We start from the raw sequence: 17,551 nt of genomic DNA, 5'->3' as shown, positions 1-17,551 counted from the left end.
TCTCACTGGAATGGCAGGAAAACTCCTGCTCCATTTGTACAGAGATGGAAAATACAAACCAAAGGGTTTGGCACTTCCAAGGCCAGATGAGGGAGCGGAGGATCAGGGATTCAAGAGCTGAAGGTCTTCAAGGCTCTGAGCCACCTGGGCTAGTGGAAGGTGGCCCTGCCCAGGAGTGGAATAGAAGAGCTTCAGAGTCCCTTCCAAGCCACACCAGTGTGGAATTCTGTGGCTGAAGTGATTGCTGCACTCATCCCTGTCTATTCCTACATTTATCCCCCTGGCTGGCTGAGAATCCACAAGTGAAGGTGTCCAGCCTGGAGCCTGGGGCAGCTTCTGCTCAGGCTGCAAACCTGGAGACAGCTGCACCTCTCCCCACCTGTGCAGCTGGAAGGGATCAGCTGGATCTTATGGAAAATGTGTGGACTTGGATCACTGGGACTAAAACCTGAGTGAGTTCTGGTTTGCTATTTCCAGACCAGCCAGGGTTGTTTTTAACTGGCTGCTGCCAAGGTAATTCCCAGCTCACCAGGACAATCCAAACCCAGGAGCAGGCTTTTCCACAAGTGCACTGGGCACCCTGCAAGCCCAGAGCATCTCTCCTCCCTTCCTGACACTTGGTGCCCACAGACAGAGCTGGGCTGGAAGCCAGGCCCAGCTGGGAACTAGAAAAGCTGGTTTAAATAAAACAAAAGGTTTCTGTTTCTGCAGGGGGATTACCTGTCTGAGCCCAGCAGGCGGAAAACCCTGGTTTCATCAGATATCTCCTGGGTCACCTGCAGAAAAATGCAGATATTCAGATCCATTTCAGCAGCAAAAGGAAATTTATTGGTCTGAGTTGGAAGGAAAGAAACATTCAAATGCAATTTAATGCAAAGAACAGGACTGAAATGGATAAATTGGTGTTAAGCATTGTGGAATGTGAGCATTCTCACTTGGGAAGCAGAGATGATGCCTCAGGTTTGAGCTTTTCTATTTTCACATTCTGAGCTGCTTTAGTGTGTGGGGCTGGGCTCCACATCAGGGCATGGTGAGCTCTGTGCACAGAGCAGGGAGACAAAACAATTCCTGCTCCAGCTGGGCACCAAGGACAAATGATCCAAATCTCAGCCCAGGAGCACAAACCCCGTGGGCTGCAGAGAGAAAAACAAGCAGGATGGGAGTGCAGGGGCTGAGCTGGAATTGGACACTGAACTGCAATGTGCACATGGAGCAGAGCTGATCCCAGGGAGAGACCCCGGGAGCGCTCGTGCATTTTGGGGCCATTTGGGTTCATCTTGGGGGCAGCCCTGGCTGGGCTCTTGTGCTGCCCAAGGTGGATCCATGGAGGAGATCCTTGGAATCAATCCCTGCTTTATTCTGGAACTCCATCCAGCCTCTGCTCTGGGGCAGCCTTCTCAAGGCATCAGAGAGAGAAGCCAAAGATCCAGTGGTAAATAAAGAACAGGAGGAATTAAACTGGAGATGCTGGAGATCACTTACTTCATCTGACTTGAAGCTCTTGCCCTGCATGCCATGTTTCCAGAAGGCCAGCACGCTGTCCTGAAGGCACACTGCAAAGGAGGGACACATCACACCCCATTCCCTGCATCCTTGTTTTCCCAGTGCCCCTGGAGAACCCCTCAGGAAGTGTAAAAACAAACAGTGCCAAGCAAAGCACCGTGGGCTGCTGGAAATGACACATCACCTGAGTTATTACAATTACTTCAAAACAGATGAATGATGGAAAATGGGAGTTTTCCATTCAGGGATGGAGAGAGCACAGAGCTGCCAGCTCTGAGTGATTTAATTCTGTGATTCTGAGAGTTTATTACAGCAGCAATTCTTGTTTGACAGCTACAATTCGAGTTTTAAAAAAACTCCTGTGCTTGTCTAAAGACAGCAGCTTGAGAATTTGATTGAAATATTATTCCCTATTAAAAAATGGATGTGCTATTACTTGAAATAAAATCTTAACTTTTAGAAGGCTAACACAGATTTATGTATTACTAAACCACTTTTTCCTGCCCAAATTTTGTTCTCATTGCTATGGAAAAGACCAGAAACCAGTCAGGCTTTCAACAGTGAGTTCTTAAACCCCTGAGGGACAGCAGAGCAGCAAATCACTCACCCACTGACTCGATGCAGAAATCAAAGCTCAGCTCAGAAGCCAATTTCTTGCTTGACTTCAATTTCCCTTGTAAATTCACTATTTTCACATATTCTCAAGAGAAAGAGAAAAATCAGCATTAAAACCCACTGCTGAAAAGGATTTAAATGTAAAATACAAATTTCATCTTTTAGGCACAAAGAAATACCCAAATTTAACATCTACAGCATTTGCTAAAATGAACCCAAGAGCATCTTTCTCTCAAAATAAATACAGAAAACTCTGTACCCCTTGGGGTGGTTTTACACTGACAGAGTGATGCACACATCAAGAGGGAAAGTGGAATTACAAAAGCCAGAATGAAATCCCACTTAGCCAAATTTTCTTTTTGGAAATATTACAACACAAATTAATAATGTTAGGAGAAAAAAACCAAACTCGTGGTGAAGTTCAAATCAACAACTGTGGCAACCCAAGTTTTGCACGAGATGTGGTGAGTTATCCAAGAGATTTTTGTGTTACTCACTGTCCAGGCAGACCAGGACAGTGTCTCTCTCCAGCTGTGTCACGTGAATGGCATCCAACTGCTGATTGCCTGGGGAAAAAAACAGATTATTTTATATTTTGTGTCACATCAAGAGGCTCTGCTCCCCCCACAAGCTCTTGTCACTCTGCTCTGGTCACTCTGATTTTTTTTTTTTTTTTTTTTGTTTACTCTGATTTTTAAAGGCTGTAAGATCCCAGAATGTTCTGGGAGAAGCACAAACCTCCCTGTTCAAAGCAGGTATTTAATAGGAAAACACAACTTTTACTGGAAAAAACACATTTGATGCTATGGTTCAGCACAGCTTCCTGCCCACAACAAACAAAAGGACTTTTAATTCCTAAAAACCCACTCTTTTCCCATAAATCCACATCTGGAAAGATTTTTGTGATGATAATAAACAGTTTAAGAGGTTTTTTTTCCTAGTTTTTACTAATGAAGTTGTTCTTACAGCTGCTAAAAAGCAATAATTAAAGGCAAAAATGTACATCCAACAAAGGCAAAGGAGAAAAGCAGCTGCAAAATATCAACCAGGTCTTAAAAATAACCCAAATTTTTGCTTTTTAAGAGCCAGCTGAAGATAACAACCCTCCCCCAAGGGCTGGAGGATGGACAAGAATCCATTTCTGGGAGCTCTTATGCAGGAAAGGAGGGCAAAGAGCAGGATCCCAAGGAAAGAGCACTGTACATCCAACAAAGGCAAAGGAGAAAAGCAGCTGCAAAATATCAACCAGGTCTTAAAAATAACCCAAATTTTTGCTTTTTAAGAGCCAGCTGAAGATAACAACCCTCCCCCAAGGGCTGGAGGATGGACAAGAATCCATTTCTGGGAGCTCTTATGCAGGAAAGGAGGACAAAGAGCAGGATCCCAGGAAAGATCATGGAACCACAAAGGAGAACCCAACCAGCAGGGTCTGACTGATGTTTAAGAGAATTTAGAAAATAAAAGGTTTTTTCTAAGGATAGCTTCTACTGATGTGGGGCAGGTCAGCACAACAGAGAATCAGGGAATCACAGAATAATTGGGATTGGAAATTACCTTGAATCCCATCCAGTGCCAGCCCTGCCATGGCAGGGACACCTCCCACTGTGCCAGAGCGTCCCAGTGTCCAGCCTGGCCTTGGGCACTGCCAGGGATCCAGGGGCAGCCACAGCTGCTCTGGCAATTCCCAATTCCCAACCTCCCATCCATCCCTGCCCTCTGGCAGTGGCAGCCATTCCCTGTGTCCCCAGTCCCTCTCCATGTGGGGATCAGCTCCGGGCAGAGAAGCTGCCAATCCCAAAGCTTTCCACAGCACTGCAAGGAAGGCATTCCCAGCATTCCCAGCAGCATTCCCAGCAGCATTCCCAGCCCCCAGAGCAGCCGGAGGAGGCGGCCTCACCTGGGCCGATCTCGGTGAACCAGGAGGAGGCCGAGTTCAGGTTGATTGTCTCGAAGTGCACCACCTGGCCGGGCTCGCAGCCCCTGGAGACGGCCACGCACACCATGGGGTACTCCTGCTCGGGGATCACCAGCAGCTCGAACACGCGCAGCGGGCTGGGCAGCGGGAAGTCAAAGTGCTGCCAAGGGAAACACAAGCACAGCGTTTCTAGGCTGGAAGGGAGCTGCAAGATCACGAGAACCCGTGTTCTAACACCTCGAACAGGTCACGGCACCCAGCGCCACAGCCAGTCCAGGGATGGGGGCTGCACCACCTCCCCGGGCAGGTGATTCCAATGTCTGAGCACTCCTTCTGTGAAAAGCTTCCTCCTTCATCTAACCTGCATCTCCCTTGAAAAAACAGCAGCTCTGAGTTTGCTTTTACCTTGATTTTACTCTGTGCAGCACGCACGGAGTGAAATATACACAGGATGTTTCTGTTAATATCATTAGATTAAGTGTATTTATATGAATAAAATGAATAATAAATAATTTAACAAAATGTATTTAATGTTTTAATTAGTGTATATGTAACATGTATATATTTATTATATATTATATGTAATCTAAATTTATTTATATTTTATAATATATGTTATTAATAAACTATTTGTAGTAACTATATATTAATAAAATATACAATAAATCTATTTAATAAAATAGATTTAATCAATGTGTTATATATTAGATATATTTTATATATTATATACATTATATATTGTATATAATATATATGATATATAATATATATCATATATAAAGAATTTATTAAATTTCTTTTATTAAATATATTTTAGATATAAATTTTATATATCTTATTTTAGATATAATATATAATATTATACTAATAATTTATTATTAATTACCATATATAATTATATTATTATAATAATAACATACTAGATATATATTCAATGATAATATGCATAATATTATAGGTATTATATATTATATATTTATTTATAAATACATTTATTTATATTTAATAAGATATATAAAATAGAAAATACATTCATATTTATGTTTATATTTTATTTATATTATATTTAAATATGCAGAGTATATTTATACCTATACAGAGCACACAGAGTATACTCTGTATATTTATATAAATATTTATATGTATAAATATTATTGTATATTACTGTATTATTTTTTATTGTATATTACTGTATTATTGTGTATTACTGTATGTTTATAAATTGTATATTTCTACTCTGTATACAGAATATAAATTTTGTATATATTGTGTATATGTATTGTATATTACTGTATTATTGTGTATTACTGTACATTTATGAATAGTATATTTCTACTCTGTATACAGAGTAGAAATTTTGTATCTATTGTGTATTGTATATTACTGTACTATTGTGTTTTACTGTATGTTTATAAATTATATATTTCTACTCTGTATACAGAATATAAATTCTGTATATATTGTGTATATGTATTGTATATTACTGTGTATTACTGTATATTTATAAATTGTATACTGTATTAATATGCAGAATTTTCACTGCTTTTGAAGCTGGGCAGAGGTGGATTGTGGTGCATTGCTGCGAGTGCTGGGCTCGATCCAGCACTGAAATGACTTTTCTGTTACTTAAATCACCTCAGTCACAAGATTTTCTGAGTCAAAATGTGTCCAGCCATTATTTTTTTCAAGTGCTCACAACCCACAAATGGCACCAGACCGGGGTGTATTTCCACCCCAAACTCTGCAAAGGTTATTTCAACAGCTGCATCATTCTTCAACTCAGCCAAAAGGAAATGCTTACCTTTATTAACATGAATTTCTGCATTGGCTCATACCACTGGAGCAGGACAATTCCAGACTGCAGTGCACCACACAGGTACTTGTGGCCTGTGTAGGGATTTCGTACTACATACAATAAAAAACCCCAGAAAACAGTCACTTTAAAGCCAAGTCAAGTCATACTTGAAAAAAAAAAAAAACCCAGAACCCAACCCTACAGCTCTCTTTACAAATGAGTTAAGAAGCAGCACTGTAAAATCACATCATGGCAGGATTAGGCTCGGAAGGGACCTCAAAGCCCATCCTGTTCCATCAGCTTCCCACTTGCTGCCTTCTGCCTTCCCATTCCAACATCCACAGCGATTAACACTGTGCCACATTGCAGATGAATTCAATTACAGCTTTAATTAACAACCATTCCTGGAGTCCCAGTTCAGAGGCTGAGCGGGCAGAAAAGCTGCAGGCTGGCACTGGAATGAATTCCCAGGCAGGGAAGGTGGGAAACTCCTGGGGAGCTCTGACAGCTCATGGAATACAAGAGACAGGGTTTGGGGGTGGCTTTTTAAGCTCAGCTGGACACAGGAGCAGCCTGATTTCAGGAATTATTTGTAAATGTGGCTGTTGTGGGTATTTCAGATGAGCTGAACAGGATCTCCAAGCGTGCAGCTTTATATCAATATATATATATAATATTTATATTTTAAAAGATACTATATATAAAACATTTTATAATATATTTTATATTTATATTTACAATATTAATATTTCTATTTTAGGGGTGGGAAGGTGCAATCTGCAGATGTGGCACTTGGGGATGTGGGTTAGTGCTGGGCTGGGGAAATGGATGGAATGTCTCAGAGGGCTTTTGCAGCCTTGATAATTCCAGGATTCTGATTTCACACAGCACCAGGGAAAGGAAAGCACAAATCCACAACTTCCCAAGCTTTAACTCTTTCTGTGCCCTTCAAACTGCACTTATGGCTCTGCCCTCCCCAGGTTGCCTGAATTTTTATTCCTACTGATCCTTTCTTGGTGGCAAATATTCAAGTTTTCCTCACTAAAAGTTGGACCTGGGTCACACCTCGAGCCAAGGTGACAAAGCAGAAATGCTGTTTGTGGGTGTGCCAGGGGTCTGGGCAGGATTTAATCCCAATATCCCATCCATGCCTGCCCTCTGGCAGTGGGAAGCCATTCCCCTTGGCCTGGCACTCCCTCTCTCATCAATAGTTTCTCTCCATCTTTCCTGTAGCTCCTCCAGGCACTGAAATGCCCCAGTTAGGTCATTGTGGAACATCTCCAGGCTGAACCACCCCAATTCCCTCAGCCTTTTTTCTGAACAAAGAACTCTTAAGTTTATTAAAAAGAAATGAGTTTCAGACATGCCATGTGCAGGCACAAAGGGCAGGGGAACAAATGGCAAAGCTGGATTTGTCTGCTCACCTATACAGCATTTGTGGCATCCTTTTGTGTCAGGGATCTTGGTCGTTAAGGCAAATTTCCTGGAATAATAATCACCAAAAAATGCATCAATAACAGATGTCAGGGCCCTTCACACACCAACTCAACAGCACCAACACAATTTATGGCTATTTTCACTTATTCATAATTGTCTATAAGTGAAAGGTTTGTACCTTGGTAATATTTTGTCAGGAAATCTGTGGGTTTGAATATGAGCAGCTAATCCTGTTTTTTTGGCTTGTTCAAACAGTGCTATTAAATTATGGGAGTAGAGCTGGAATGTTTTCCCTGCAAGAGAGAAAAGCACAGCTGACATCTCAGACACTCCTCCAGCACAGAACTGCAATGTTCAGGAAAATGCAAGTATGGAACAAATTACCTTCTACAAACAGGTGTCAGGAAGGTCAAGTCCAGATATGAAGAAAAACAAACCAAGATAAAAATAATAATGAATATAGAGAAGATCAGAGCTCATTTAATTACAGTTAGTTTTATGCAAACATTTTTAAAGGCTGTAATTACAAAATTACAATAAATTATACTAAATAAATAATATATAGTGTATAGTATATAACAGTATATAGTATATAATAATATAGTAAATAAAGAAGATATTTATATTATAAATTATATTTAAAAATATTTAAGATATTTTCTAATTGATAAACAAAGACAAGTGTTATACAAATCCTGCATTTTTAAAGGCACAGTCCCACCATCAGCCTCCATGGCACAGTGCCTCATTCCTGTCTGGAATGTTCTATTCCAGGACAAGTGACTGCCCAGGAATCAGAAATCAGGAAAACTGCTGGATCAGCAGCACTTGAAAGCCACCTCATTCTCCTTCAAAGGGACACAGGTTTTGTTTTAGGACAACAGAATCCCACAGTCTGGGTTGGAAGGGACATTAAATCCCACCCAGTGTCACCCCTGCCATGGCAGGGACACCTCCCACTGTCCCAGGGTGCTCCAGCCCCAGTGTCCAACCTGGCCTTGGGCACTGCCAGGGATCCAGGGGCAGCCACAGCTGCTCTGGCAATTCCAGCCCAGCCAGGAATTCCCAGTTCCCAATCTCCCATCCATCCCTGCCCTCTGGCAGTGGGAGCCATTCCCTGTGTCCTGTCCCTCCATCCCTGTCCCCAGTCCCTCTGCAGCTCTCCTGGAGCCCCTCCAGGCCCTGCCAGGGGCTCTGAGCTCTCCCTGGAGCCTGCTCCTCTCCAGACTGAGCCCATACACTGCATCCAACCATGATTCAAATGTTCCTGTTTATTTATGGCTGTAGTAATTTCCCTGCCTTGACACTCACCTGACAGGGACATTAAGGTGTTGTTGATAACGTACAGCCAGGTGCACTTTCGAGGAAATAACTGGAAAAAAAGAAAAGAATTCCATTAATAGAAACCTACAGGAATTTTTAACTCTGAAAATCCCACCTTCCTGTTTATTCCCTGCTTTGGACCCTTACTTAGCCCTGCACAGACAGACTATGGAATATTGGAGTAAGTGTCCAAGGCCAGGCTGGACAGGCTTGGAGCAGCCTGGGACAGTGGGAGGTGTCCCTGCCATGGCAGGGGTGGCACTGGATGGGATTTAAGTCCCTTCCATCCCAAACCATTCCATGATGGGAGAACACTTTGTCCCATGTGCCACTCCCATGTGCAAAGTAAGAAAACAGGTGTAGGAGAAAGTGTGGAAGGAAAAGATTCAACTGGTTGGACACAAACCCTGAGTATCTCCCAGCAATTTCCTGTTTAATAGAATAGCTTTGGGTTTATTCAGTGTTTCCACTGAAAAACCACAAATGGAATAAAAAAGATCCTCCTGGAACTGGGAGATGTTAACCCTGGACAGTCAGGAAGCACTCTGGAAGATGCAACCAGAATTGAAAGTTGGAGAAACAGTTCAGAATGTGCATTTGGAAGGGAGAAATCAGCAAAGGGATAAAAGGAAATGTGGGAACAAGTGGTGTGACAGATGCCTGTGGGGTTTCAGGTGGTCACACCTGACTTCTGCCAGGTGGGAATGCTCTCATGGAAAAGGAAAAGTGCACTGAATGTTCTCCCTACCCACCACTGGGACATAAAAAAGCACATGGAAAAGCCCAGAGAGGACTGCTACATGAAATAATTTATGAAAACACACAAGGAAGAGATTCCAAGAACATCCTGAATCTGAAACACCAGATTTAAGACCATGACTGCAGAAAATGGCTTTGGAAAGGGTTAGAAAGCCCAGGAAAAGCTTTTTGGGGATAACAGCAGCAGCTGAATGAAATGACTGAGGGCTTTGCATCAAGGAGCTGCAATGTGCCATCTAGTGGGGATAGAATGCAGGGAGAAGGGGCAGGGAATTGTTCTCCAAGGAGGTGGAAGATTTGACAAACTAAAAAATACAGGTAGGTCAGGGAACAAGTGATTTCCAGGTTTTCCTTACTGGCTTTGATGGGAATCAGGTAAGCTCCAGAGCCTGGTACCACCTTCTCCCTCCAGTGCCAAAGTTCACTCTCCTTAATATCCCCAAATCTGTTCTGTGTGTTCAGCCCTCCAGAACTCACCTGTTCCATGGTTGCTTCGTGAAGTTCATTCAGATTCAGAGTGTAGATCCCTTCTTCTGTGCCAAAGATAATGTACTGATCTGAAAAATCAATGGAAAAGGATTATTCCCTTCCCACTTTGGCAAGTTTCAAATGCAAACCTAAAATAACTTCACAAATTGTTTTCTTTCCCAAGCCCATCACCAAACCTAACATAACTTTACCTTTAGTATCTGGATGTATCCATGAAGTTGCACAATTAATCTTCAAAGGACAGCCATCAAAGACTTTGGAAAAACAGGCTCCCATCTGAAAGACACCAAAACTGAAACCTGAAACAAATTGAGAGTGTCAAGAGCTGATTTCCTGGCCACTCACATACAGCTGAACACACACAGCCTTTCACACCTTTTAATTTGAATTCATGGACATTCAAAAACGCAAAGAGGCTCAAAATGGTATCAACAACTTTAGGTACCTACTGGTACCTAAATACATCCTGGAGGGATTTAAAATCCATGTGGATGTGGCACCTGGGGACATGGCTCAGTGGTGGCCTTGGCAGTGCTGGAGGAATGGATGGACTCGGTGATCTTAGAGAGCTTTTCCAATCTGAATTAATATGTATTATCTGAATATTGACTATTATTTATTGAATATAAAAAACACATGAATATTGAGTGCTTATAAAATGGCACATGAAGGGAGAACAGGCAAAAACCCTGTCATCACCACAACCTTTTCCCATTTATTTCTCTGCCAAAGCAGGGGACTGCCACAGGAGATCACAACTCAGGGAGCCAGGGAAGCCTCCAACCCTTCACATCCAGACTGAACAGTGACAGGAAGGTTTTAAAAAATGGAAACAAGTATTATGGATTCAGCACTGGAAAAGCAGCTGGCTGTGAGATGCAGAAAAGTCCCCCAAGTGAGCTGGTGCCTTATTCCACACCAGAGAGCTTTCCATATCTCCCAGTGCACGTGGATTTCTTACCAGCACCTTCGGAGTCGGAGGCAAACCATTGATTGCTGGTTTCTGTGGGAAGAAAGAAAGAAAGAAAGAAAGATCATAAAACCCCTCCTGTGCACTGATCAGCTTGAGGACATGACAGTGAGAGCAGCCCCAGAGTCCCAACACCTACAGGGAAATCTCTCTTCTCCTTTTTCCGTGGCAGCTGAGGGATTTGTCCAGGTCCTTCTGCATTCTCCTCGATGTGTTTCAGCATCCCATTCCCATTGCCTGAAAAGGAGCCCAGACAAGGTTTGCATCTTATTTCACACAGTGAAATAGAAAATCTCTTCTCCCCTGTGCTGAGCTGGAGTGGAAGAGTGTGCTCTGACATTGCATAGCCACATCTCAGGGAGCTGAACCCCTCCCAGCACTGAGTTGCACACTTCCCATTATCCAAACAGTCCCTAGGACAAATCCCACTGAGAGTAAAGCTGTGGCAAGGTCCTGCCCACACATTCATTGTTTTTCTCCTGTGGCAAGGTCCTCCCCACACATTCATTGTTTTTCTCCTGTTCCTGCAGGCAACACAGTCATGGCACTGACTGGCTGAGTGTCCTTGTTTTGGGAAGAACATTCCCACCATGGCTCTAATAAGAACCACACATGGAAAAAGGAAAATTTCACCTCGTGACCAGCTTGTTTTAAAATATTATCTACTGGGAACAGCTGGCTCTGGAAACAATTCCTTTTCCAAGGTGCCAGGCAGCTTTGGGACAGGTGAGGCATTTACCCAGGTCGCTGTATCTGGCTGTGAGCAGTCCAGGGCTGCTGATGCTGCTGGTCATCCCCATGGGGCAGGAATCTGCCTGGGGCCCACAAACTGGGATGCTCTGTCTCCTGTGGGCTGCTGGGGCTCTGCTCTGGGACCCTGGGAAGTGTTTTATTGTCTGGCATCTGTTGTCATCAGGGAGGTTCTCCTCGGGGTAACTGTTCATCCTCGGCTGCAAGGAACCAAAGGGGGGAAGTGTGAGGAACTGGGAATGGCACCTGGGAAGAACAAACCTCAGACAAGTTTAATTTCAGTCAGACTGCTGCTACATAAAAATGTATCAGCCTTTGAAATGTGTGTGTGATATTGGGCACCACAATGTAAGAAAAGATGAAAAGCTCCCTGGTGAGCAGGGACAGAACCCAGAGAATGATTGGAGCTGTGCCTGGGCAGGTTTGGGTTGGATTTCAGGAAAGGTTCTTCCCCCAGAGGGGGCTGGCACTGCCCAGGCTCCCCAGGAATGGGCACAGCCCCGAGGCTGCCAGAGCTCCAGGAGCTGCCAGGGATCCCAGGGTGGGATTGCTGGGGGTCTGGGCAGAGCCAGGAGCTGCCCTGGCTGATCCTTGTGGGTCCCTCCCAGCCCAGGAGATCTGTGATTCCATGAAAATAAAACATCTGACAGCAGAATCATTTCAGAGCTTCCTCTCTGATGGAGTATCACAGGCAGAATGCAGAAAAAGAGGCCATCCCAGTCTGGCTGAATCCCTTAAATCCCACATTTCTCACCTTGGGAGGCAGTGGGGGTGGCCCAGCTCGCTTTAGTGTTGATCTGCAATGAAAAGGGCAGCACTTGTGTGAGTTACACCGAAGCCAGAACTCCTTGAGGACTGGAAATAAAATGAACCAGAGGCACAGAAAAGGCAGAGCAGAGCTTTGCACACACAGGGTTAAACTAGAAATGCAAGAGCAGGGGAGAAGCTCATTAATCTCGTTAGAAGTGTTGGATTTTAATGAACTCCTGTTCTTTCATAAATACCAGTGTTAGAGAACAATCTGTGGGGAAGGATATTTGAAGTTTGTAAATCAATTCAGGGACTGGATCTGAGGCTGGAAGGACTTTAGAGAGGGCCTGGAGTGCCAGGACAAGGGAGAATGGTTTTAAGCTGGAAAAGGGCAGATTTAGGTGAGATATTGGGAAGAAAATCTTCCCTGTGAGGGTGGGCAGGCCCTGGCCCAGGGTGCCCAGAGCAGCCCTGGCTCCCCCTGGATCCCTGGCAGTGCCCAAGGCCAGGCTGGACAGGGCTTGGGGAAATTTGGGATAGTGGAAGGTGTCCCTGCCCATGGCAGGGGGTGGAACAAGATGATTTTTAATGTTCCTTCCAACCAAACCATTCTGGGATTGCAGTCTGCAGCCTTGCTTTGGGATCAGACAAACACTGGGACACCTGAGCTGTGCAGGATCATCCTGTCCCAGCCAGGCCTTGCTCATGATGGATTCATCACCATAAAATCTGCTTTTAGGTGTCAGGCACTTCCACAGGGACTAAGATAACTCAGGGAGGAGAGCAGGGGAGGAAGCAGAGCTTTGGGATTTCTCCTGAGGATCAGGGAAGGAGCCAAGAGAGCAGCCAGCCCTCACTGGGTCAGTGTCAAAGCCTCCTGCAGCATTTTGAGGGAACAGGTTTTGGAGCAGAGCAAGTGTACAGGAAGGAGATTCACTCACTCTTCAACATCTTCACTCCCATCTCCAAATTTTGTCAGCAGTCCCCTAAGGCAGAATGTTTATAAAATTAAGAGCTCAGCTCTGAGGTCGACACGTGCAACTCAACCCATCCCTGATGTCACTGAGTTTCACAACAAGCATCTCCAAGCCCTTTCCAAAACAAATAATTCTCTGTACTAAGTTCCACTCTCTAAGGTCCTTTCCTTCTCCTTACCCCCTAAAAATCACTGGATTCTCTTCCACACCATCAGATTTCACTTCCCTACCTGGCATTTCAAATACTGTTGAAATGTCTAACAACAGTATAATAAAAAAAGAGAAAAAAAGAACAGAGGAAGTTACTGGGAAACAAATGGAGAAAAGCCTTTAAAGGGAAGTTTCCTTATTTATACATATACACAAAAGACCCAGACTGTTTCCCAATACAGTTAGAATTTTTGTTTCAAAGCCACTCCAGGGACAACAACAAAAAAAAAAAAAAAAAAGAAATTGTGACTAGAGGATCAAAGAAACACTGAAAATATAACCATGAAGAAAAAAAAAACAAAAAACAACTTGATAAAATTTTGCAAAATGGCAATTTTCAAGCTCTTTCTTTAAAGGGCAATGACCAGGAAAACCCAGCCAAATTTGGATTAATGTGAAATATCCCTGCAAGTCACTTCTGAGGGAAAGCAGCAGACAGTTACCAACTGGAAGTATTAAAAATTTAAAGGAGAAAAAGTTGCTTTTTTTTTTTTCCTGGAAGGTTCTTGCTGCCCAGAGCAGCTGTGGCTGCCCCTGGATCCCTGGAAGTGTCCCAGGCCAGGCTGGACAGGGCTTGGAGCAGCCTGGGATGGTGGAAGGTATCCCTGCCCATGGCAGAGGGTGGATTTAGATGGGTTTTAATGTCCCAACCCAAACCTTTCTAGGATTCTATGAAAGCATCAATAAAAACCACCTCTATAATGCAGGACATTTTTACAAAAGTAATTTTAAAATGGAAGGAACCAGTTCAATCACACATTCTGCTATTCCCCTTCCCAGTCAAATAATTCCTCAGTCAAAGATATCCCTCAGCATCCACTCTGACAAAAGCCAGAGGGCATGAAAAGCAAGGACCCCCAGCACACATCCTCTCTGCACATCCCAGGGATTACTCACAACTGCTGGGACAGAGGAGTTATGCATTTCCTGTTTATCTTTCCAACTGGAAGTGGTTTCCAAGTGAGCAGCACGGATCCCCCATCCAGGGCTGCTGTCCCTGCCCTCCTTCCCAATGAATCTGTACCTATTTATTGATTTACAGCCCTGGCAATGTTTGCTGCAGCTTTAGCACAGCCTGCTGCAGACAAAGCCACAGGACAGGATCAAATCCCTGAGTCCCTGTGCCAGGAGGAGCTTCCCTCCCTCCCTGCTGGACCCCACAGATTCCAGCTGTCTGTAGAAAATCCAGCAAGGCTTCAATCCACAGCTCAGCAGGGTCACACAAACAAACCCAGGGCACAGGGAGGGGAGGGAAACAGGGCAGGGGAGAGCCAGAGCCCCCCAAAGTTCAGCCCCAGAGCCCCCAAACTTCTGCTCCAACGAGACTGGGAGCAGGAAAACCAGGATGCTTTAAAAGGCTCAAATCCTGGCAATCTCCCCCAGCTTTCCAGGGGGCTGTAATGTCAGCTGACAGCTTATGCAAGACTTTTATCTGCAGCAAAAAAAGCCAGAGAAATCCACTGTCTGCTGCTGAGTTCCAAATAAAGTTGGGAAACAGGATTTTTGAGCTGAGCAATGGTTTGAGCCCAGATATCATCTCTGCCTACATCTGAATCTCCACACTCCTGACTGCAAATCCTTTAAAGGCAGAATCCACTTTTTAGCAGCAAAAAGAAGGTACACACCTAAAAAAAATCAGTCCTAAGTTGGAGGGAGTTGTGCTCCTGTACTTCAGGCCTGCTTTATCCCATGGAAACCAGCTGCAAACACATCTTTCCCTAAAACATTTCACCCCAAAACACTCCATGGCTGGTTATAAATTCCCCCAGAGCAGGAGGAGTGGTGCAGTGTTACTGAGCTTGGTAAAAGTCAACATTCAGAACCGGTTTCTCCTTCCCCTTCTCGAGCTCAGGGCTGGGCTCAGGCCTTGTCACAGGATGTCACAACCACAGGCACAGCTCAGAAGAGAAGTGTGAGGCCAGAGCAGGATCCTGAACCCAGCTCTGCTGCAGGAAATTCACTGTGGCTGTGTTATGTCACTGTCCTGGCCGTGCATTTACACTTCACTTCCCACCTACAAACTTCAAACAAGCTGCTGGTGGTGGATAAAAGACATTAAAAGTCACTCTGCAAGAGAACTGACCAAGCACCTGCAGAAGGAGGGCTGCACACTCTTTAATTTATCAATATTATGGTGGATCAGGGCTTATGGTTTGATTTTTTTAACATATCTCATTTTTCTTTCAGTTTCATAATAAGTCACAGAAATAAAAGCTGGTATTATTGTACTTACTTGTTGCTTCCATCAACAAAAGGATTCCAATGTGAAGCAAAGTCACTGCCAGCTGCCACAACCTGAAGATGCAGAAATTGTCATTTTATTTCCCCCTGTCCAACTAAACTATCTTTAATTACCTTATCCACCACACACGAAGAGGCCTGAGGGATTTCCAGCCCTGCAGGACAAGCCACAAGCAGTAACATCAAATTCCAAAGAGAAATAACATCTTACAATCTAAAAATTTATATATTCTTCTTAAGAGTTAAAAGCAGCACCAGGAAATGGGGTAATGTCCAGATCAAGCAGCAGTAAATAACAGGAAAACAAAAACTGATGGTGAAAAATCCAGTAAGGGTCACTTGGGGACCTTTAAAAACGTTCTTACAGCAAGCTGCTAAGGGTTGAACCACGAAATATTGAAGATACTGTGATTTTAATAAATAAACTTATTTTATTTATGCCAAACTTGTCCTTACCATTTCATCCCGAGCTTCTGTTTCTTTCCGTAGAGGGGGCTCAAACTGCAGCTTATCAACTAGAAAATGTAAGAATTTCATAATTAATACACACAATCTTGCACTGGGATTCTTTCAGTGCTCACTGCAGTGAAATGCAGGTAGGAACAGATGTAAATCTTGTGTACACAACTCTGAATTTGCCTCTCAAAGGAGCAGCACTTCACTATCAGCCTCATTGTCTGAGTGCCTGAATTTGCAAATATGAAACCCACAAGAAAGGCCAAAAGCAAATACCAAGTCACAGAAACATAACTATTTAACCACTTGTCACTGTGAAATGCATGTGAAAGAGGAGAAAAAGGCTCTTCAAGAGCAAATTTCCCAGAGTGTGATGGAGCTGCCAGTATTGGTGCTACCAAAGGCTTTTGATCAAACCTGCAGATAAAACCATTTCTACCCTCAGCATTTCAGCTTAGATCCATCAGAGTAAATAAACTAAATAGTAAAAGTAAATAAATAAAGTAACTGTAAATAAACAACTATCAGAGTAGTTTATTAATATTAATGTTAATTTTAGTTTTGAATAATTATTGTCGAAGATTGACATGCTGCTTGTCCACAGTTTGCTTCCCAAATGGCAAAATATTTTTGGGAAATGACCCCAGAGGCAAACCACCCCCCAGAAAAGGGGAAAGCAGAGCAGAACTCACAGTTGATCTCTGATGCTGTCCTCTCTGCCCGGACGTTCCTGTTGGTGGAGCGGATGGTGTGGCGGATGACGGAGTGAGGCTGCGGGGACGGCAGGGACAGGTGAGGCAAAAACCCACAGGAACAGGAGCAGCTGCTGTTCCAGCTCCAGTTTTAGATTCCCAAAGCAAAGCAGGGCTATTTAAAGTGCCACTTTTAACAAAAGGCAGGGAATAAAAAAGATGTTCTCACCTCAAAATCGTCATCGTCCACTTCGCCGTAGTGGGTGTGGTTCTCGGGGTTGTTGACTTTGTCCAACAGCTCAACTGCTAAAGACCTGGAGAGACCAGGCTGCCCCACAAAGCTGTGCTGTAACCACAGGAAAAAACACAAAAAAAGAAGTTTTAAATGGAATTAATAAGATAAGTTTCAGTAATCGTCATCGTCCACTTCGCCGTAGTGGGTGTGGTTCTCGGGGTTGTTGACTTTGTCCAACAGCTCAACTGCTAAAGACCTGGAGAGACCAGGCTGCCCCACAAAGCTGTGCTGTAACCACAGGAAAAAACACAAAAAAAGAAGTCTTAACACACAATGAATAAGATAAGTTTCAGCAATAAACATTCAGTAGAGTTACTGATTTATTTTTGTGCTTTCACTGTTATTTTAGTGACTCCTTAATGCTGGATTTTCTA

The 17,551-nt window shown here is 43.6% G+C and overlaps 1 protein-coding gene across 1 annotated transcript in view; it reads right to left on the bottom strand.

Annotated features, from left to right (window-relative positions):
• MAP4K5 (mitogen-activated protein kinase kinase kinase kinase 5) overlaps positions 1-17,551 on the bottom strand; it is a 60,709-nt gene that overhangs the window by 3,776 nt on the left and 39,382 nt on the right. The window contains exons 12-32 of the mRNA XM_041410239.1: positions 17,112-17,228; positions 16,883-16,961; positions 16,191-16,249; positions 15,727-15,788; positions 13,248-13,292; positions 12,311-12,353; positions 11,546-11,756; positions 10,946-11,043; positions 10,798-10,839; positions 10,028-10,112; positions 9,825-9,904; positions 8,577-8,637; positions 7,650-7,652; positions 7,444-7,558; positions 7,253-7,311; positions 5,835-5,938; positions 4,016-4,193; positions 2,616-2,684; positions 2,111-2,203; positions 1,483-1,553; positions 721-776 (exon numbers count right to left, since the gene is read on the bottom strand). Of these exons, the coding sequence (XP_041266173.1) occupies positions 721-776; positions 1,483-1,553; positions 2,111-2,203; positions 2,616-2,684; positions 4,016-4,193; positions 5,835-5,938; positions 7,253-7,311; positions 7,444-7,558; positions 7,650-7,652; positions 8,577-8,637; positions 9,825-9,904; positions 10,028-10,112; positions 10,798-10,839; positions 10,946-11,043; positions 11,546-11,756; positions 12,311-12,353; positions 13,248-13,292; positions 15,727-15,788; positions 16,191-16,249; positions 16,883-16,961; positions 17,112-17,228 (1,730 nt within the window). The remainder of the gene's footprint in view (positions 1-720; positions 777-1,482; positions 1,554-2,110; positions 2,204-2,615; positions 2,685-4,015; positions 4,194-5,834; positions 5,939-7,252; positions 7,312-7,443; positions 7,559-7,649; positions 7,653-8,576; positions 8,638-9,824; positions 9,905-10,027; positions 10,113-10,797; positions 10,840-10,945; positions 11,044-11,545; positions 11,757-12,310; positions 12,354-13,247; positions 13,293-15,726; positions 15,789-16,190; positions 16,250-16,882; positions 16,962-17,111; positions 17,229-17,551) is intronic.

The sequence above is a fragment of the Onychostruthus taczanowskii genome, unplaced genomic scaffold (assembly GCF_017590055.1).
Source record: "Onychostruthus taczanowskii isolate IOZ18803 unplaced genomic scaffold, ASM1759005v1 scaffold100, whole genome shotgun sequence".
Classification (NCBI taxonomy): domain Eukaryota; kingdom Metazoa; phylum Chordata; class Aves; order Passeriformes; family Passeridae; genus Onychostruthus; species Onychostruthus taczanowskii.
This window is presented reverse-complemented; position numbering and strand designations above follow the sequence as displayed.